General features: G+C 59.2%; 1 protein-coding gene across 1 annotated transcript; it reads right to left on the bottom strand.

Annotated features, from left to right (window-relative positions):
• Positions 1 to 1,320: 1,320 nt before the first annotated feature.
• Positions 1,321 to 10,374, bottom strand: SLC20A1 (solute carrier family 20 member 1). Its single transcript, XM_076358832.1, has 11 exons — positions 10,334 to 10,374; positions 9,704 to 10,195; positions 9,470 to 9,610; positions 9,283 to 9,368; positions 7,568 to 7,664; positions 5,734 to 5,853; positions 3,858 to 4,106; positions 3,216 to 3,765; positions 2,929 to 3,114; positions 2,524 to 2,608; positions 1,321 to 2,023 (listed from the first exon to the last, which is right to left on the bottom strand). Exons 2-11 carry the CDS (start codon positions 10,017 to 10,019, stop codon positions 1,862 to 1,864), a joined length of 1,992 nt encoding a protein of 663 aa, XP_076214947.1. The 5' UTR covers positions 10,020 to 10,195; positions 10,334 to 10,374; the 3' UTR covers positions 1,321 to 1,861.
• Positions 10,375 to 21,354: the final 10,980 nt, after the last annotated feature.

Genomic DNA, 21,354 nt, shown 5'->3' with positions numbered 1-21,354 from the left:
GTGCCCCCCCTAAAATGGGGCAATGCGCCCCCAAATGGGGCACTGTCTCCCCACATGCACCCCAAAATGGGGCAGTGCACCCCCACATGGGGCAGCGCCCCTCCATACACCCCTAGATGGGGCGGTGCCCCCACCGTGCACCCCCAAAAGGGGCTCCCCCCTCCCCGGACCGTGTCCCATCCCCGGCAGTGCCACCCGTGCCCTCCAACCCCCCCCCGCGGTGCCCGAGCCGCCCCCCCGGAGGAAGCACCCTCCCACGGCCCCGGCCCCGACGGCGCCAGGAGCGGCCGCGGGCGCCCGGCCCGGCCCGGAGCCCCCGGGGCTGATGTTTGCCCAACGGGGCCGCTGGCAGCGGGAGCGACCGGCGGCGAATCATTAACCGGGGTCAAGGACCGGCCCCGCCGCCGCCCCGAGGCTGCCCCGATGGGTGCCCCGGCCCCCCGGAGAGGGGGCGGGAGCTGGGCGGGGGGGGGGAGCTGCGCCGTACAAGGGAGGGAGTCCAGGGCCAGGGGCCACCCCCGGCACCTCACACGACCGGAGGGGTGGGGACAGAAGGGGGCACCCACGTCCCCTGGGACATAGCCCAGTCGCAGTGGGAAATGCCCCCACCCTGATGGGTGCCCAAGAGGCACATCCCCATCCCAGTGGGACTCCTCACCATGCCCACGGGGCCCTTCCCCATCCCGGTGGGTCATGTCCCCATGCAGCTCCATGAGGCACATCCCAAACCCCGGGGGGCACGTTCCCAAGCCCACGTGTCCCCACATCCCCATCCCTCTACGCCCAGGCAGGGCTCAGCACCCCCAGGAAACCCCAGGTGTCCAGGCTGCCCCCCACTCACTCCGGCCCACAGCCAGTCCCAGGTCCCACTGTAATCACCCACAGCTCTTGCAACACCTCAGTGCTGACCCGCTGACGTGTGTCCCTGTGCCTGGCCTTGACCAGGGCTGGGCCCCCCCCCAGAGCAGGAGGGAGCATCACTGGGGATGGGGACATGGAGGGGACAGCAGAAGCAGCTCCTAGCCCAGGGCTGGGGGGGGGGCCACAGGGCTGGTAACAGGGTCAGGAACTGCCCCCCAGGTGCAGGGCCCTGATAACTCCTCCCCACGCAGGGCTCAGGAGCAGCCCAGGGCTGTTTACAGCCAGTCCCCATGATACTGGGGGACACGTGAGGCTCTTATCAGCTGCCCCCATCCCAGCTCCCTCCCAGGGTGTGGGTTCAAGGAGGGGCAGGGCAGAGGCCATGGGGGCAGCACATGACAGGGCCCAGGGCCCCCCCCGGCACCCCCCACAGCCCCAGGACCACTGGCAGCACTGGCGTACGAAGGAAATCTTTATTGAGTCCGAGGTAGCAGCAGAGGGGGGGGAGGGGTGGGGGCTGCCCCCCCAGGGACCCCCTGAGCAGGATGGTTGGGCAACATCTGGTGTCTGCACCACTACAGCAATGGAGGCAAAGCTGAACGCAGCACAGCCTGCAATGGGGGGGATGCCCCAACAGGGCCAGAGCCCTCCCAGGAGGGGCAAGGACCAGCCCCAGTCCTTACTCAAGGAGGAATCACTGCCAGGGGATCTTAATTAAGTCATTAAAAATAAAAGTGGCCTCCCATAACTGCTAATCTAAAGCTACAGCACAGCAGGGGAGTCACCCCAGGGGCAGGCAGCCTCAGCACTGCACCCCTCTCTAGAAACTCAGCGCCAAGACATTTATATTAAAAAAAAAATACTTCAGTGACAACACTATGCAGAACTGAGGAAGCCCCAGAGACGATGGCAGCCCCCATCCCACAGTGGGACAAGCCTCCCCAGCTCCTGGAGGGGAGGGTGGCAGCAGGGAAGCAGGAGCAGGCGAGTCCCAGTGCCCTCACACCTTCAGGACAGCATACTTGAAGACAGCCATGATGGCAGCACTGATGAGACCCGAGATGGGGACAGTGACGAACCAGGCCATGAAGATGTTGCGGAAGAGGCGCCAGTCCACCGCCTTCCTGGAGCGCAGCCAGCCCACCGAGACCACAGAGCCCACCTGCTCAAGGAGCCGGGGCACAGCTCAGCATCGCAGGGGGATGGAGCACCCACTGGGTGTCCACCACCCCACTGCCCTTCCCAGGGTGCCCGGGGAAAGCCTCAGCCATGGGGCCAAGGGTCTTGGCTCCAGCCCCTGGGGACCCAGCAGACCCCAGGCAGAGAGAGGAGGGCAAAGAGTTGCCATCCTGGAGCAGTGATGGGGATAGGGTGCTGCAGCACCAGGGTTCCCACGGCTGCTTGGCCCAGGGATCCATCAAAGGGGTTTTGTTCTCCCATCACCCTCCTTGAGTGCCCCCTCACCCAGGGACTCCCCCCCCAGCCCTGGGCAGCCGCTGCCACCCTGCATTCAGATGCAAATTTGTGTGAGCTGGAGCCTGAAGGCCAGCCAGCAGTCTAGTTCGGGACCTCCCCCCCAGCCTAGCCTTATTAGCACCAGGATTCGGGGGACACTGAGCTTGCACCAAGCCTGCACCATCCCCTCCTGCCACCCCCACCTACCTTGCAGTGAGTTGTACTGATGGGGAGGCCAATATTGGAGGCGATCACCACCGTCAGGGCAGACGCCAGCTCGATGCTGAAACCACTGCAGACAGAAAGCACATGAGAACCCGGGCACCAGACCTCCCCCAGCACTGCCCAGCACATCAGGCTGGCTTAGCCCGAGCCAGACCTGGGACTGCTCGCCCCAGGCAGACCCTGCACAGCAGGGTCAGCTCCTCCCTTGGCTCTCCAGCCCCCCAGCAGCCCCAGACTGGGATGCTGGGAGGTGTTATGGGGCCACACATGCCCCAGCTCCACCACCCAAGCAATGAAACCCCCGAAGAGAACGTGGAGAGGGGCTCCAGGAGCAGGATGCAGCTCTAGGACTGCTTGAAGCCTCCCCTGCCTCAAGGCAGACCTTACCTTGATGGTGTGATGGGAGTCAGGTCCTTCCCCATTGTCTGGATGACTCTCCTTCCCCAGACCCACAAGCCAATGCAAATCCCTGCACCTCCATAGAGCAGCAGCCAGATGGGAGTTGCCACCTTGGTAGACACATCACCTGTCTGATAGACCAGGTAGAGCGCGACCAGGGGCCCTATGGCATTGCTGGAAGAGAAAGAAGAGCTGGTCTAGAGTGCCAGAGGCTCTGGGCAAGGTGGGCACCAGCCCCAGCAAGCAACCCCACCGCTCCTGCGGAGCCAACTGACCTGACATCATTGCCACCATGAGCGAAGGAGCCAAAGCAGGCCGTGAGGATCTGCAGGAACTGGAAGAGGAGGGACACCTCGGGTTTGTCCTGGTCATGCCATTCTTCCAGGGAGCTACTGCTGCCCTTGTGGTCACTGACTCCCATCTCCACCTGGGCTGTGTTCAGATCCACGTCAGCAGCTGGGTGGGCATCCGCCACTGCATTGCAGTAGCTGGTGTAGCTGTCCATGCGGACCCTCTTCTTGGTGTCCACCACAGGCCAGGTCAGCTTCTCCATCTCCTCCCCCTCCTTGGCACGGAGGGAGTCCAGGGGCATGCCGCAGATGGCCATGGTGTAGGAGGTGTAGCTGTTGTTGCGCCGCAGGGGCTTGTCCCCCGAGTCCCCCATGCAGTCCCCCATCTTGGCCAGGTGCAGTTTATGCAGCAGCTCCTTGTAGAGGCCGGAGTCCTTGTGCACAGTGTGGTACTGGTACTGCCCGCTGGAGCTCATCTGGTGGCCCACGGCCTGGTTGAACTGGACAAGGTTGCCATTGGGCAGCCGCACAGCTCCTGCCAAGAGAGACAGCAGGGGTTTAGCACCCATAGGTGCCTGGGGCAGTGGGAGACCACCCCAGCACCCCCATATCACCCCCCCCACTCACCACTGTCGATGCTGGTTTCCTTCAGGTCAAGGCTGGGGAGCCTCTCCTGCTCCAGGGCCTCCTCCATGTCCCCAAGGTTGAAGGAGACCGTCCTCTCCTCCATCGCTGCCCGGTGGGGCACAGCTGACCCCACATCAGCAACAGGGCTCTTGGCATCACCAAGGGGCACCTTGGGCTCCTCATGGTCCTCCTTCGGGCTGATATTCTTCTCCATCAAGGGGCTTTCAGAAGGGCTGGATTTGATCTCTCCTGTGAAGGGAGGCAGCTGCCATCAAACCCCTTCCCACCACCACACCCAACACCAGAAGCAAGCCCACACCCCTCACCACTCAGATTTATGGCAGCTAAATAAAAGTTTACAGCTTCCCCCCCATCCTGAACTTTGGAAACTGCTGGGCAGTCACACCTTGTCCTGGACACAACAGCCAAACCATCACAAGCCAGCTCATCCCCTATTTTTAGGCCCCCCCCACCCACACAGGGTGTGGTGAGCAGCATTATGGGGCTTTTATGCCTGTTCTTCCTACAGCAGAGGTTCCTCTTCGAGCCATATTCGTCCCATTCCCAGAGGCTGTGGGATGCTCTGGACCTGCTTCTGGGGTGGTTGCAACCCCTGAAACTGATGGGAAGGTGCTCAGAAGAGCCCAGCTTCTCTGCCAACCCATCAAGCTCCAGCCTTGCTGGGAGGACTCACCCGCCTGGGCTCCCCTCCAGCTCCCACTGGTGGGTGACGGACCCAAACAGGAGCCAGTCTCCACCTCGAGGGCAGCCTGGTTTCCTGTCCCACTGGAAGAGCCAAGCCAGCAGCACCAAGCCCTGGAAGCCGAGGCTGTTATTCCCCCTCTACCAGGAAAAGCATGTTTCCTCCAGGTGAAAACATGAGGTCAGCTCCTTCAGACAACAACAAAACCCACCTCCTTGTCACAAACATGACCATTGCCCAGCCAGTTTGCTCGCTGCAAGGGCCAGGCTGTGGCATCCAGCCCCTCACCCCGGCATCAAGCCCCTGCATCGCCACCTCCTCCCAGCAATGCTCTCCGGCAGGCGGGCTGCCTTAGCAGGCAGGGGAGCCTGGCTGGCAGGCAGGGGAGCCTGCCTTGCAGGCAGGAGTTAAGCTGAAGCTTGAACAGCTGGAAGAATGTCAAAGGCAGCCGTAAAGCTGTTAGTCACACCCCAATTACACCAGTCTGACAAGGACACTGGTTATCCCCTCATGTCCAGTTCCTTAAGTGCCTCAGACTGCACACAAAATTTATATGCAAGACCACACACGACTCCAGGAGAGCTGCCTGTACTTTTCAGGAGGCAGAACTTGGGACTGCTCTTTTGGATGCCTTTCAATAGAGATTATTTTTTTTTTTTTTGCTACAGGAAAAGGATTTCGTCAGCTTACACAGCTTTAAACTTGTGATCTGCATCTGCCAGGCCAAAGATTGATCAGCAGGTATACAGAGGATTAAAGGTTACGCCAGTTAACAGGCAGGTTTGTCTCCTGCCTTCTCTTCTTCTCTATTAAACAGTGAAATCAGGCTGTTTAATATTGCCTGCTGTCCCATGCAGTTCAAGGGGAGATCACCCTGCTCAGAAATCAGCTCCCAGACACCACTCAGCAGCACAACAGCTACTTCGAGGGGTATTTTGGGGTCCCAGGGAACAGCTTTTTGGTGCTGCTGCGGGTTAGGAGCACACAGGGTCCAGCTCGATGAGATGTGCCCCAGTGACTCAGGGTTTGCAGAGCAGCTTAAGCGATAACTGAAGCTGAGGATCCCTGCTAATAACAGCCCTGCGGCTAATGAGATCTCCCGCTGGGAAAAGAAGTTGGTTAGTCCGAGCGTGCCCTTCCCCAAAGGATTGCAAAGAGAGAGGTGTTACTTACGTTCGATTTTCTTCTTCATTCTCGGACATACAAAGAACCAGACGACGAGAGCACAGACAACAGCACTCCCCGCCGAAATTAGGAGGATACCCCACAGAGGAAGTTTGTCAAAGCCCAGCACTAGGAAATAAAACAACGGATCTTTGAAAACCTCTGGGCAAAAGCCTCCTCGACATACGACTTTGCTCTTCCCGGCATGGGGACTCCATCACCTGCAACACCACTGAGCTAATTTGCCTGCCAGGGAGAAACACCATCGGAAAGCCACCACTGACCACACTGAAACCGAGAGCTTAACCCACACAGAAGCCCCCCCCCGCCCCCAGTTACAATCTTCCCCCATCAAAAGCTGATCTTTCACACGCGCAGACACTTTCCCCTCCCTCCCACAGCCAAATCTGAGCAGGGACCAGCGTGTGCCCTGAGCAGGGACAGGAGGCTCCTCACAGCCCTTGTCTCCTCACTTGCTGCAATGTCAAAGAAAAAAAAAAAACCTCCCAGCACAGCTGCTGCAGTGACAGCGCCACTTCCCCGGGTCAGAGAGAGGACACGCAGGACCTGGGCTGCTCCCACCAGAGCGCCCCAAATCTCCATTAACTCCTCCAGCTGCTGGGGGAAGATGGTTGTCCTGCTCCACAAGTCCCTAGGAACTTAAGCTCAAGTTTCAAGGCATCCGAGGTGTTACATGACCTAGTTACAAGCATTTTCACATGCAGCATGACTTTTAGCAGAGGTTTGGCATTATACAGCCTGCTGCAGCCCCCAGCTGGGGTATCAGGTGCTTGCGACCGCTCAACTCCTGCATTTTCTGCTGCAGGCAATAACTTACTGCTCCTAATGCACCAACAGCAACATCACAGCTACTTGCTTACACCAAACCTGGCTCGCTGAAGGCTACAAACCCTGCACTTGAACAACACAGAGCTCACCCAGCCCTCCTGCAGCTGAGGACTCAGGATAAACATGAATCCACCTTGGAGGTGCCAAGTGATAAAGTCATCCTGGAGCAGCACTGCTGCTGCTTTGCAGCCCCAGAGCCCCCAGCAGCACCACAGCAACCCTGCCTTCTCCCCCGGGCTGGAAAGCCAAGGGAAAGGGAAGCTGACATCCCTCCAGAATTTTTTCCAGCCGCTGTTTACAGAGAAAACTCTGTGGAGAAAGCACTGACTGCTCTCACCCCACCTCCAGCGACTCCTCCGCAACAGGAAACCCATGCTCAGACCAAAAACAGCTCACACCGAGTCACCCCGGCAGATGGAGGTTACAGAGCCTTTAGCTCCGCAGGCAAAGCCACCCTCCCCTGCCAAGCCCTCTCCTGCTCGTGCCCACAACCTGTCCCCCTACACAACAGCCAAACAAGCATTTCAATTTGGCTTTTCAAACTGAAATACAAACTCCTCAGTACAGGTGCCAGCTCTTCTTGCCAAGGATAATTAGTTTATTCTTAGGGACAAGGTGAATCAGGAGGCACAGCCTCCATCCCTGCTCCTAGCCTCGCTACCAGCAGCCCGAGGAGCCTCTTCAGTGGCAGCCGGGTACCTGAGTTTTAGCACAGGTAAGAGAAGGGAAGGGGAAGTCATATTATCTGCCAGTCCTGTGAAGTCTAAGGAGAAAGGTCTGGAGGGATTTAGTTTGAGCAGGTCTCTTTGGCTGGGCAACTATCTAGCCCAGAACTCAGCGCACGCTAGCCTGCAGCCTTCTGTAACCGGCACAGGCCAGCCGCCTTCTAGGAGATTTCAGCCCTGTAAAGCAAAAAAGGGGTAAATCGTGCATTTAATGGAGGTTTTGTAAAGAATTTAAAAATTAAGGTTCAAGTATTCTGACGAGTACTTACAAGGTGCACCAGTATACATGATGGAGAAGAGGTTGATCCCCACGGTACAGGCATAGAAGATGGGCAAAGCTCGCAGGCCGTTGGGAACGGGATCTGCCTGCAAAACAAGGATCAGCGCTGTAGAAAGCCAGACCTCGAGGGCTGTGCAGCAGCCGAGGAGCAGCCAAGCAACAGCCCCTTCCCTAGAGGGGGGGGGGGGTTTGTGCCTTCAGTCAACTGCTGACAGCCACTCAAATACCATGCTCCTGCAAGCTCTGCCAAAAGCCAGAGCTCCCGACAGCTTTTAGAGAATAACCCAGGGGGCTGCCACTGTCAGACACCCCCCCCCCCCCCCCAGCAGTCTAGGGGCAGAGAAGGTGGCAGAACACTGTGGGTCCCACGAGGCTCCCCAGAGAGCCCAGGCAGGACCAGCCGAGAGTCCCACCACTCCCAAGGCTGGAGCATCTCATCCGCACCCGCAGCCAGGGGCCGCCTGGCTCTTGAACCCTTCCCGAGGCTCTCCAGCCTGCATACCTCCACAGCTTCCAGCTGCATTTCTTTCAACTCCCCAGGCACTTTCAGAGAAAACCGTTTGTCAGACAAAGCTTTTACCTCTTTCCAGCTGACTTGGATGAAATAAAAAAGCCCATTGCTCACAAAGCAGCTTATTTGACCACATACCTGCGCAGAGAGGCCCTCACCCAAGCAGCAGGAGCACTTAATCTCCGCTGCTGCCCAGCAATCGGGGTCTAGCGTCAGTACAAACACACCGGGCATTACCGAATGCTGAGCAGGACAGAGCAACCAGACTCTTCAGCACCGGAATGAAGCCTGACAGGGCCGGCCCAGCTTTGAAAGGCCAGTTACGCAAGGTTACTCTGACAGCAGCGACACTGAGTTGTTTTAAAGGGCTGCCAGGTAGAAACTAGCAGCGATAAGATCTTAACATCTCTTGAATCAGAAATAGTTAGAGCTAAGACCTAAAATAATTTAAGTTAACCTCAAATATGCAGAAGAAAATGCTGGAGTTCCTGTGTACAGCTGGCTGGATACCCCTGCTCTGGGCAGGCAGCATCCTGCGCTCCAGCGTCATCATCATCTCAGAAACATGAAGTCTAAAGCTGCCACCTCCATTTCAAGCACCTTTGGGTGCCCAATCCCTCTTCCTGGGCTTTCAGACACCAACAGCGTGAGCATGTCTCTGGAGCCAGCCCGAGTGCCCCTCGCTTTACCTGGGGCCCCAGATGGGAGGAAAGCGCAGTTTCCACAGCACCAGAGACAATTCCAGCCCTCCCGGCTTAAAAAAGCCATCGCTGTTGGTCATTGCCTTCATCTGCAGCCTGACACAAGAGGAGGTCCAGCCTTGCACCAGGACTTAGGAAAAGCCTGACAAGAAGCTCTAATCTTGTCAGTTCTCAGCTACTTCACTACTCGGAAACCGCAGCCATTTCTGTTGAGGCCAGGCAGGACACTCCTGGCCCAGATGTTTTGGAGGAGGTTGAATGAAGCCTCCTCACCTCCCAGGCTCCACTTTGTGGAGCAGCTACAGGTCTAATTTTCCCATCCCTTCAGCTCCTCCTGAAGGAGGCCTGAAGGGCTCACCAAAGTGTCGACACAAGGTTGGATGTGCCTGGAGAAGCTCTGGTGCAGATAAGCCAACCAGCCAGTCCAAGGGGCAGATGAGGGAGCACCCACGAGCCCCAAGGTGTCAGAAAATGGGGTGGACAAGCCCTTACCTTACGGAGAATGAACCTCCGGACGAGGAAGAATAGGATAGCAGACATGATGCCCGAAAGGAGGGGTGAGATGAACCAGGACAACACTAGGAGAGAAGAGGCACGATCAGCATCCCGCTGCTGGGAGGGGAAGCCCAGGGGGTACACAGATGCCATGCACAGGGGTGGTCACGCAAGCTGGACTTACCGATCTTTAGCAGCTCGGACCACTTGACACCTTCTTGCCCTTTGGCCACCAGTGAAAAGCCGATGGTTGCTCCAACGATGCAGTGGGTACCAGAAATGGGGAGCTTCAAGAACGAAGCCACTAGCTGCCACACAGCGGATCCTGGAGGAGGAGAAGCCTGGTAAGAAAGCCATCCCCTGGGCACCTTGGGGCACACCACCCCCCCCCCCCCCATTTTGACCCCCCATTCCTCACCAAACATGGCACTGATCGAACCCGCCATCAGCAGCTGCTGCGTGGAGTTGTACATCTCCACGTCGATCAACCCCTTCCGGATGGTCTCGCTGACTTTGGCCCCCAGGAGGACGGAGCCCACTGTCTCAAAGACGCTGGCCAAGATGCAGGCTTGCCGGAGGGTGACCACCCCCGAGCCCACCGCCGTGCCGAAGGAGTTGGCCACGTCGTTGGCACCAACGGAGAAGGCCAGGACGAAGGCGATGATGAAGCCCAGGACCAGCATCCAGAGGAAGCCCGCCATGGGGACAGGGGTCACAGCGGCGGTCGGGTCCATGGTTTGGGGGGGGGGGGGAGGTGGAGCGGGGCGAGGTATAAATAAATTAGGTATAAAATTAAATAGGGGGGAGGGGGATCGCTATAGGGCGCGGGGGGGCTTCGCCGTCCTACGGCCCTGCCGGCCGCGGGGGCTGGGGGCCGGGTGCCGCGCCATGGCCTGCGCCGCTCTTCATCCTGCGGGAGAGACGGGGATCAGCGGGGGGGGGGGGGGAGGGTAGCGGATAACGGCCCTTCCCGCGCGCCGGTAACGGCCACTTCCCCGCCCCCTCCCGCCGCCATGTGCCGTGCCGTGCCGCCCCCGCCGCCGCTCACCGGCCGGGCCGCGCTGCGCTCGCCGGGAACCGCCCGCTCCGCTCCCCTCCGCGCCGCCCCCGCCGCCTCCGACTGTCGCCGCCGCCCGCCGCCCGCCGCGCTTTAACCGCCTCCCTCCGCCCCACGTGACCGCCGCACCGCCCCACCCCCCCCCCTCCCGCCCCCCTCTCCGCCTGACGCGCGGCACCGCCCGCGGCGGCCATTGGCCCGCTCGCCCGCCGGGGAGGGGCGAGGCCGCGCCGCCATTGGGCAGCGCCGAGCACAGAGCCCGGGCCCCGCCCCACCGGCCGCCGCGCCCCCGCGCGGGCAGCGCGCCCCGACACCACGTGCGCGCTCACCGGCGGCCCGGGCGGAGCGGAGCGGAGCGGAGCGGCTGCGGCCCGGCCCGGCCCGGCTTGGCGCAGCCCGACAGAGGTGCGGGCTTGGCCCTGGCACGGTCCGGCCCAGCCCGGCACGGCAGTGGGCTCGGCTGGGCTCTGGCACGGCCCGGCACGGCTGCGGGCTGGCCCGGCTCGGCACAGCCCGGCACGGTCTGACACAGATGTGGGCTGAGCTCCAGCACGGGCCGGCACGGGCGTGGGCTGGCTCAGCTCCGGCACAGTCTGGCACTGGTGTACATCCTGGCACGGGTGCAGGCTCGGCTCCACCATGGCCCAGCGTGGGTGTGGGCTTGGCTCCGGCACGGTCTGGCACCGCCCGGCACGGGTGTGGGCTCGACTGGGCTCTGGCACAGCCTGGCACAGGCGTGGGCTCAGCTCTGGCATGGTCCAGCACGGGTGTGGGATCGGCTTGGCTCCAGAACGGTCCGGCATGGTTCGGCACGGTGTGGGCTTGGCTCCAGCACGGTCTGCTTTGGGTCCGTGCAGGAGTGGCCCAGGTCCGGCATGGATCCGGCACGGCTCTGAGCTCAGCCCCAGCATGGCCCCGGCACAGCTCGGGGCTGGGTTGCACTGGGCTCGGCTCCAGACCAGCCCACACTAGGCACGGCACCGCTACTGCACCACGTCAGGGGGGCACTGAGCCGCAGACCACCGGGCTGGCACCACGGGGCTGCTCCGTGCTCTGAACTGGCATCACACACAGGCCTTGTGCTGACACCGGCTGGGGGCCAGCACCCAGCAGCAGCACCGGCCCTGGGGGCACCCGAGCCGGGGTGCACCCACCTCATGCCGGCACTAGGGCAGCCCAGGCTCCCCCCTTGTAAAGGCCCAATGAGGGGACCGAAACCAGTTCCCGCCAGGACCGGCTGTGGCATCGGCACCTGCAAGCCGGGCGAGCGCAGCCTGGGGGATCCTGCGGGGTCCCGGGAGGTTCATGGGTCCCATCAGCCCCGCCTGCCTGGGTGGCACAGCCAGGGGGGCACCCCCGCACGCTGCTGGTGCACACAGCCCCCGTGGACACGTGTGCATGCACAGCCCCCATGTGCACATGCACACGCTGGGTACACACGGGTGCCCCCAAGGGGGTTGGGTGCTGGTGCCTGTTCCTGCCTCGGCGTGACCGTTGCCTGGCAGGAACCGTGGCTCAGCGGGCAGAGCCACGGCGTCCCGGCCCCGGGGCAGTGGGTCAGCCCGGCAGAGGAAGCAGGGGTGTCCGGCTGGGGGGGTTGTGCCCCTGCACAGGTCAGTGGCTCGGTGAAAGCCGGGGCTGGTCCGTCACGGGCCATCACGTTGCGGGGCCACCAGTGACGTGGGCCCACGGATGGCAGCCGGTGGGGGGGAGGTGGCCGGTGTGCCCCGGCCCCGCTGCCCCCGCGTCACCGGGCCAGAGTCCGTCCTGTGTCCCCACGGGCCCTGTGTCCCCGCGGGCCCTGTGTCCCCGGCCACGTGCGATGCTGGGTGCACGGAGCTGCAGCATGGCCCAGGGTGGGCCTGGAGGGTGAGGGGGGGCACGTGCCTGGAGGCTTGCCCCTCTCAGCCCCCCGAGGTGGTAGCAGGGGATGACCCTGTGCCCTCACCCCATCCCTGTCCCACATCCCTGTTACCCCCGGGTAGCCCCATCTGCCCCAGATGGGCGAGTCCATGGGGGAAACTGAGGCTGGAACCCCTGGATGAAGCTGGGAGGACCCATGGCCTGGGTCCCATCCCTCTGCTCCCCCAAAGCTGAGGTGGGACCCAGGCATCTGGGTGCTCCTGTGGCAGGGCTGCCACCCAGTAGCAAGAGCCTGCACCCCTGCAGCGGTGGAGGTGGCCCAGGGGTGCAGCACCAGGCACACGGGGTGCAGCACCAGGCACATGGGGTGCAGCACCGAGCACTATGGGGTGCAGCACCGGGCATACGGGGTGCAGCACTGAGCACATGGGGTGCAGCACTGAGCATGTGGGCTGCAGCACGGGGACACATGGTGCAGCACTGAGCACGTGGGGTGCAGCACCGAGCACGTGGGCTGCAGCACCAGGCACACAGGGTGCAGCACTGAGCGCATGGGGTACAGCTCTGAGCATGCAAGTGCAGCACAGAAGATGTGGGGTGTGGGGCCGAGCACGAAGAGGTGCAGCACTGAGCATAGGGGGGTGCAGCAGTGAGCACAGGGGGTGCATCACTGAGCAAAAGGGGGTGCAGGGCCACGCACATGGGGAGCAGCACCGAGCCCGCGGGGTGCAGCACCGAGCACCAAAGGGTGCAGGGCCAAAAACTCCGGCTGGGGGCCGGTGGGTGCAACCCCAGCTCATGGGGATGGCACCAAAACCACAAGGTGCAGCACCGAGCAAGCGTGGTACTGGGCTAAATACACGGGGTGCAGGGCCGAGGATGTGCTGGGGAATGAGCAGGCGTGGGTGCCTCTCCAAGATGCCTCCAGGCGAATGCACGAAGCGTGGGGACCCAACAGGAGGAGTCAGCAATGCTGAGGGAGCTGGATCTAGATTAGCTTTGAATGGTCACGGTGACTGGGAGAACTCCCTGAGGACGGGAAGAGAGCAAATATCACTCCTCTCTTGGAGGAGGACAAGAATGAAGACCTGGAAACCATTTCCAAGCACATGACAAACAAGCTGATGGGGAGTGGTCAGCGTGGACTGCCAAAGGGGAAATCACGCTTCATCAGCCTGACAGCCTTCTACAGTGAGATGACCGGCTTGGTGGAAGAGCAGTGGATGCTGTTTACCTCTGCCTCAGTAAGGCTTTTGACGCTGTCAGCCGTAACATCCTCATAGACAAAGCGGAGAAGTATGGTTAGATAAGTGGGCAGTGAGGTGGGCTGAAAACTGGCTGAACGGCTGGGCCGGAGCGTGGTGATCAGTGGCACGAAGCCCCCCTGGAGGCCAGTCACTAGTGGTTTACCCCAGGGGTGGGTGCTGGGGCCAGTCCTGTTCAACATCTTCATTAATGACCTGGACGCTGGGGCAGATGCACCCTCAGCAGCTTCGCAGATGATGCGAAGTGAGGAGGAGTGGCTGACACCCCAGAGGGTCATGTTGCCATCCAGACGGACCTTGACAGGCTGGACAACTGGGCTGAGAGGACCCTCATGATGCTCAACAAGGGGACATGCAGAGCCCTGCAAATACCCGATGGGAGGGAATGAAGAAGAGGGAGCCAGACCCTTCTCGGTTGTTCCCACAGACAGGACAAGAGGCAACAGGCACAAATTAAAAACCCAGGGAACTCCACCCGAACAGAAGAAAACACTCTTTTAGGTGGTCAAACACCGGAACAGGTTGCCCAGAGATGTTGTGGAGTCTCCATCCATGGTGATATTCAAAAGTGTCTTCCTACTGCTCCTTTGCTCCGTTGGGGGTTCCTCAATGAGTTTTATTCTCTCAGCAGTGTCCCTGCTCCAGCATGGGTCCTCCATGGGCTGGAGTCCCCTCAGAGGTGTACCACCTCCAGCATGGAACACCTTCTTCCAACGGTGCCCTCTCCTACAGGTCTCCTCTGCTTCCTCCTCACTCCTCTCCTCACACACTTCCTCATGCATGCCCTAAGGTCCCTTTGCATCTCCTTTTTGTGTCTCAGGTCTTTTGCTTGGCATGTCCTGCCCCAAATGGCTGCTGCTCTTCCTCCCATGGTTTCGAGCAGAGGTGCCGTCTACTCTGGTGGACTGAAATTGTGGTGCAACCCATCATACAGTTGTGGCTCCCAGCTTGGCTCATGGTTGTCCTCAAATGGGAAGCCCATTCGTGACAGTAATTGCCATCCCCAGCTCCACGGAGGGAGGAGACAAGTGCCCTCACCTCTCCAGCCTTCCACCAGACCAGGCTGTGGTTGTCGGCTTATTCAGAATAGAGAAGGTGTGATGGCTTGGTGGAGGACCTGCCTGGACACCAGGAGGTGCAGGGTCTAGAAGCAGGGAAGGGACGTCCCCAACTCCCAAGGTAACCGTAGAGGTGCCCGGGCACTGGAAAGCCACAGCAACCAGAAACACATGTGGGATCTGCAGCGGTATTGGCAGAGGTCTGGCGAGCAAGTCTTTGGGAACAGCACCATGAGTTCAAGGCAGGGCATCACTTCCAGGATGGCATCTCCAAACCCCAGTGACCCCAGGACTGTCATTGACTGGCATCACCTGTGGAAATGCTGCTCTTTCTGGGGAAACAAGAAAGCTCATTTATGTATCAGCATCCCTGTCTAGCTGTATCTCTAGCTGTATCTAAGGGTATGGGCCAAGGGCTGTGGGACTGTGGTGTCCTGGGACTGGGTGGTGCAATGGGAGATATGGGATTCCCATCTGAAGGGCAGGAGCCCTATGCTGAGATCAAGCAACCTGGGTTGGACGACAGCCCAGCAGCCACCAGCGCTTCGCTACGCTATTTGTCCTGTAGAGTGGCTTGCACGGGCACATGGGCTTGCTGTGATGGAGATGTGAATGACATGGGGAGAGGGGCTACCATGCGAACACAGAGCCAAAACACGGCTCAGCAGCACCACCAGGATACCAAAGCAAGACAGAGAAGGGCAATCCCTGCAGGTCCAGCCAACACTGGGTGCGGGAACCTTAGACCTGCAGCAGCTCTTGTTCTTGCAGCTCCCCTCTCTGAGCAGTGGGGACTGTGAGACTTAAGGCACTTAAGGCACCGGGGCAGAGGGAGCTGCTGGGAAAAAACCCAGGAACTGCTCCAGCCCGTGCCCATTTCACCTACAAAACCACAGGCTCCATCCCCCCGCCCCAATAACATGAGCAAGTCTGTAAATCCTACACTTGATGCACTGGCAGTGCAGGTTTCCAAGGCTGCAGTTTCTCTGCTGGGTGCTAAGCCTTCCCCCGAAATCCTCCTGGGCACGGGGCGTTCCCACTTTGCAGCATGCTCCAGGGAGAGGAGCTGTATGAGTCCTGGAGCAGAGGTGCCCAAAATGTCCATGGGATGGCACAGCAGAAGGGGAACAGGGTTCTTGGTGCTGCTGAGCTGAGCTGCTTTGCATCGGTGCTCCCAGCCCCGGCACTGGCTTTGATCTGGAGGTCCCTGAAGGTGCCCCAACAGTCAATGGCATCACTGGGCAGTCCAATGCTCACTGGCCCACCAGGGACCCCCAAGTGTCACCAGCATCCCCCGGAACCCCCTAGCACCCCAACGGTCACCACCCCTGCCCACCCTGACTCCACTCCTGACCAATCCTCACAGATCCCCCTCCTCGCTCAGATATCCTCCAGTGTCCCCTTGGCCCATGTAATCCCCTGCCAGACCCCCACCATCACTCAGACCCACCCAAGGGGACACGGCCCCCAGCACTCCCAGGGCCCTCAGTTCCTCCCCTGCCCTCGCAGCCCCTGCCTTGCCCTCCAGGCAAGCTCACATCCCCTCCAACCCCCGGCACATTGGATCCCCTGGTGCCCACCTGTATTGGATTTACGTGGCAAGGTTTTGGTAGCAGAGGAGAAGATGCCAGAGAAGATGCCAGAAGCTGTCCCCATGTCCGACAGAGCCAGTGCCAGCCGGCTCCAAGATGGACCCGCCGCTGGCCAAAGCTGAGCCCATCAGTGACGGTGGTAGCGCCTCTGTGGTAACATATTTAAGAAGGGATAAAAACTGCTGCACAACAGCAGCTGGGAGAGAGGAGTGAGAAAATGTGAGAGAAACAGCCCTGCAGACACCAAGGTCAGTGAAGGAGGGGGAGGAGGTGCTCCAGGCACCGGAGCAGAGATTCCCCTGCAGCCTGTGGAGAAGACCATGGTGAGGCAGGCTGTTCCCCTGCAGCCCATGGAGGTCCACAGTGGAGCAGAAATCGGGAGTGAAGTTGAACCTGGGAAGAAGGGAAAGGTGGGGGGAAGGCGTTTTTAGATTTCATAGAATCACAGAATAGTTTGGGTTGGAAGGGACCTCTAAAGGCCATCTAGTCCAACCCCCCTGCCCTGGGCAGGGACATCTTCCACTAGATCAGGTTGCTCAGAGCCCCGTCCAACCTGACCTGGAATGTTTCCAGGGATGGGGCATCCACCACCTCTCTGGGCAACCTGGGCCAGTGCTTCACCACCCTCAGCGTAAACAATTTCTTCCTTATATCTAGTCTAAATCTACCCCCTTTTAGTTTAAAGCCATTCCCCCTTGTCCTGTTGCAACAGGCCCTGCTAAAAAGTTTGCCGCCATCTTTTTTATAAGCCCCCTTGAAGTACTGATCGGCTGCAATAAGGTCTCCCCGAAGCCTTCTCCTCTCTAGGCTGAACAACCCCGACACTCTCAGCCTTTCTTCATAGGAGAGGGGTTCCATCCCCCTGATCATTTTTGTGGCCCTCCTCCGGACCTGCTCCCACACGTCTGTGTCTTTCTTATGCTGAGGGCTCCAGAGCTGGACGCAGTGCTGCAGGTGGGGTCTCACCAGAGCAGAGCAGAGGGGCAGAATCCCCTCCCTCGACCTGCTGGCCACGCTGCTTTGGATGCAGCCCAGGATACGGTTGGCCGCCTGGGCTGTGAGCGCACATTGCTGGCTCATGTCCAGCTTTTCATCCACCAGTATAGAATCATAGAATCATAGAACCATTGAGGTTGGAAAAGACCTCTAAGATCATCGAGTCCAACCGTCAACCCAACACCCCCATGCCCACTAAACCATGTCCCTAAGTGCCTCATCTACACGTCTTTTAAATACCTCCAGGGATGGGGACTCCACCACTTCCCTGGGCAGCCTGTTCCAATGTTTCACCACTCTTTCAGTAAAGAAATTTTTCCTTACATCCAATCTAAACCTCCCCTGCCGCAACTTGAGGCCGTTTCCTCTCGTCCTATCACTTGTTACTTGGGAGAAGAGACCGACACCCACCTCGCTACAACCTCCAGTACCCCAAGTCCTTCTTGGCAGGGCTGCTCTCCATCCCTTCATCCCCCAGGCTGTATTGATATCGGAGGCTGCCCCGACCCAGGTGCAGGACCTTGCACTTGGCCTTGTTGGACCTCATGAGGTTCACACAAGCCCACTTCTCGAGCTTGTCCAGGTCCCTCTGGATGGCATCCCATCCCTCTGGCATGTCGACCGCACCACTCAGCTTGGTGTCATCTGCAAACTTGCTGAGGGTGCCCTCGATCCCACTGTCTATGTCAATGATGGAGATATTAAACAGTACCGGTCCCAATACGGACCCCTGTGGGACGCCACTCGTCACCAATCTCCATCTGGACATTGAGCCGTTGACCACTACCCTCTGGATGTGACCATCCAACCAATTCCTCACCCACCGGACAGTCCACCCATCAAATCCATACCTCTCCAGTTTAGAGAGAAGGATGTTGTGGGGGACTGTGTCAAAGGCCTTACAGAGGTCCAGATAGACGACATCTGTAGCTCTTCCCTTGTCCACTGAGGTAGTCACTCCATCACAGAAGGCCACTAGGTTAGTCAGGCAGGACTTGCCCTTGGTGAAGCCCTGCTGGCTGTCTCAAATCACCTCCCTGTCCTCCACGTGCCTTAGCATAGCTTCCAGGAGGATCTGTTCCATGATCTTCCCAGGCACAGAGGTGAGGCTGACAGGTCGGTAGCTCCCCGTGTCTTCCTTTTTTCCCTTTTTAAAAATGGGGGTTATGTTTCCCCTTTTCCAGTCACTGGGGACTTCACCAGACTGCCACGACTTCTCAAATACGATGGATAGTGGCTGAGCAACTTCATCCGCCAGTTCCTTCAGGACCCACGGATGGATCTCATTGGGTCCCATGGACTTGTGCACCTTCAGGTCCCTTAGATGGTCTCGAACCTGATCTTCTCCTACAGTGGGCAGCTCTTCATTCTCCCAGTCCCTGCCTTTGCCTTCTGCGGCTTGGGCGGTGAGGGTCAAGCACCTGCTGGTGAAGACCGAGGCAAAAAAGTCAATGAGTACCTCCACCTTCTCCGTGTCCCAGATAACCAGGTCTCCCGTTTTGTTCCGGAGAGAGCCCACATTTTCCCTCGTCTTCCTTTTATCTCCGACGTACCTATAGAATCTTTTCTTGTTGCCCTTGATGTCCCTGGCCAGATTTAATTCTATCAGGGCTTTAGCTTTCCTAACCTGATCCCTGGCTGCTCAGACAATTTCTCTGTATTCCTCCCAGGCTACCTGTCCTTGCTTCCACCCTCTGTAGGCTTCCTTTTTGTGTTTGACCTTGTCCAGGAGCTCCTTGTTCATCCATGCAGGCCTCCTGGCGTTTCTGCCTGACTTCCTCTTTGTTGGGATGCATTGCTCCTGAGCTTGGAGGAGGTGATCCTTGAATATTACCCAGCTTTCTTGGGCCCCTCTTCCCTCCAGGACTTTGTCCCATGGCACTCTACCAAGCAGATCCCTGAAGAGGCCAAAGTCTGCTCTCCTGAAGTCCAGGGTAGTGAGCTTGCTGTGTGCCCTCCTCGGTGCCCCAAGGATCTTGAACTCCACCATTTTGTGGTCACTGCAGCCCAGGCTGCCCTTGAGCTTCACGTTCCCCACCAGCCCCTCCTTGTTGGTGAGAACTAGGTCCAGCATAGCACCTCTCCTCGTTGGCTTTTCTGCCACTTGGAGAAGGAAGTTATCATCGACGCATTCCAGGAACCTTCCAGATTGCTTACGCCCTGCCCTGTTGTCCCTCCAACAGATATCGGGGAGGTTGAAATCCCCCATGAGGACCAGGGCTTGTGAGTGTGAGGCTGCTCCTATCTGTCTATAGAGGGCCTCATCCGCTTGGTCTTCCTGGTCGGGTGTCCTGTAGCAGACCCCCACCGTAATGTCACCTGTCCCTGCCCTCCCTTTAATCCTGACCCATAAGCTCTTGGTTGGCTCCTCATCCATCCCCAGGCGGAGCTCCAGGCACTCCAGCTGGTCACTGACACAGAGGGCGACACCCCCTCCTGATCTCCCTTGCCTGTCCTTCCTAAAGAGCCTGTATCCCTCCATCCCAACACTCCAATCATAGGAACCATCCCACCATGTCTCCGTGATGCCAATAAGGTCGTAGCCCTGCAGGCGTGCGCACGTCTCTAACTCATGTTTATTCCCCATGCTATGTGCGTTTGCATAGAGGCATTTAAATTGGGCCCCCGATGAAGATGTCCTTCTGGCTGGGGTTCCTTTGTGCTGCTCTTCAGGCGCTCTCCTGCTGACCTGTGATCCTTCTCCAGGCTCTGGGCATCTATTGCTGGCCCTGGCATCAAACTGGTAGGAGTGGGATGGATTGAGGTTCCCCTCCCCCAGCATCTCTAGTTTAAAGCCCTCTTCACCAGCTTGGCAAGCCTATGACTGAAGATGGATCCTCTGACAGATGGATCCCATCAGCACCCAGTAGACCAGGTTTCTCAAAGCGAGTCCCATGGTCTAAGTAGCCAAACCCCTGGCTGTGGCACCAGTCTCGTAACCATTTGTTGATTCGCCAGATTGGACTGGCCCTTTCAAACCCCTTCCCTTTGACCGGCAGGATTGATGAAAAAACTGCCTGTGCTCCCGAGTCCCTTACCGCCGCTCCCAGGGCTCTGTAGTCCTTCTTGATAGTCCTCAGACTGCTCCTGGCTGTGTCAGTGGAACAGCAGCAGCAGATAATAGTCAGTGGACTGTACAAGGCTTGGTAGCCTCTCCGTGACATCCCTGATGCGAGCCCCCAGTAAGCAGCACACCTCTCTAGAGAGTGTGTCCGGTTAGCAAACGGGTGCCTCCGTACCTCTCAGAAGAGAGTCGCCTACTACTGTCACCCGTCGCCTTTTCTTAGTGGCGCTGGTTGTTATACGGGGGGCAGATCGGGCTGCCTTACTCAGCTCCAGCGCTTCTCCTGGTGTGACAGGACTTTCCTCTTCGGCCTGCAGAGCGGTGAAGCGGTTCTGCAAGGGCACCTCAGGCTTCGGGGGAAGTCTCTTCCTCCTGCTGGTCCTTGCCTTTGCAACCATCCATTCTATTGGGCCCCCCCCGCTCCCTTCTGTGTGTGCCGGTGGGGGAGTTTTTGGCTGTTTGGACGTGGGCTGCGGGTCCGCTGCAGACTGTGCTTGGAACCAGCTATCTAACTCCTTCTCCCTGGCTCAGGAAACCCCCCTGTATGCCGCGATCAGCCGCTCCGCTGCGGGACGCGCCTGCGCCGGAGCTGATTGCCTCTGCGAGTGACGGTTGGTGGCGGTTACACCACGTTTAAATCTGCCGCCGTTATTCCTGGCCCCGCCCACGCCTCGTCAGCCGCCCTCGTGAGACCTGCCGGCTCGCGGCGGGTCTCTGCACTCCCCTGTGGGTTCCCTGGCTCAGGAAACCACCCTGTACACCGTGATCCACCACTCTGCTGCGGGACGCGCCTGCACCGGAGCTGATCGCCTGATGCGAGTGAGGCGTGTTGTGTTCTTATTTCTCATTATCCTACTCCGTTGTTAATTGGCAATAAATTAAAATTAATTTCCCTGAGTCGAGTGTTTAGCCCGTGACAGTAATTGCTGAGTGATCTCCCTGTCGTTATCTCAACCCACAAGCCTTTTGTTGTGTATTCCCCCCCATCCTGTTGAGGAGGGGGAGTGATCGTGCGGCTGGGTGGGCACCTGGTGTCCAGCTGAGGTCAACCCATCACACCATCCTGTTTGCTCACATCCCTTCCCCTCCCTGAGCACCCTCATCCCCTCCCTTCCCCTCTGCAAGCTCCTGGACCCCGTCCATGCCCCCCGTAAGCACTTGTGTCTCTAGCTTT

The sequence above is a fragment of the Aptenodytes patagonicus genome, chromosome 24 (genome assembly GCF_965638725.1).
Source record: "Aptenodytes patagonicus chromosome 24, bAptPat1.pri.cur, whole genome shotgun sequence".
Lineage (NCBI taxonomy): Eukaryota > Metazoa > Chordata > Aves > Sphenisciformes > Spheniscidae > Aptenodytes > Aptenodytes patagonicus.
This window is presented reverse-complemented; position numbering and strand designations above follow the sequence as displayed.

Coding starts and splice junctions, on each gene's coding strand:
- SLC20A1 (XM_076358832.1), bottom strand. CDS start 10,019: ATGGACCCGACCGCCGCTGTGACCCCTGTCCCCATGGCGGGCTTCCTC. Junction 3,115..3,215: donor CATGGTGGCAATGATGTCAG/GTCAGTTGGCTC, acceptor TTTCTCTTCCAG/CAATGCCATAGGGCCCCTGG. Junction 2,024..2,523: donor TCAGTACAACTCACTGCAAG/GTAGGTGGGGGT, acceptor CTCCTTGAGCAG/GTGGGCTCTGTGGTCTCGGT.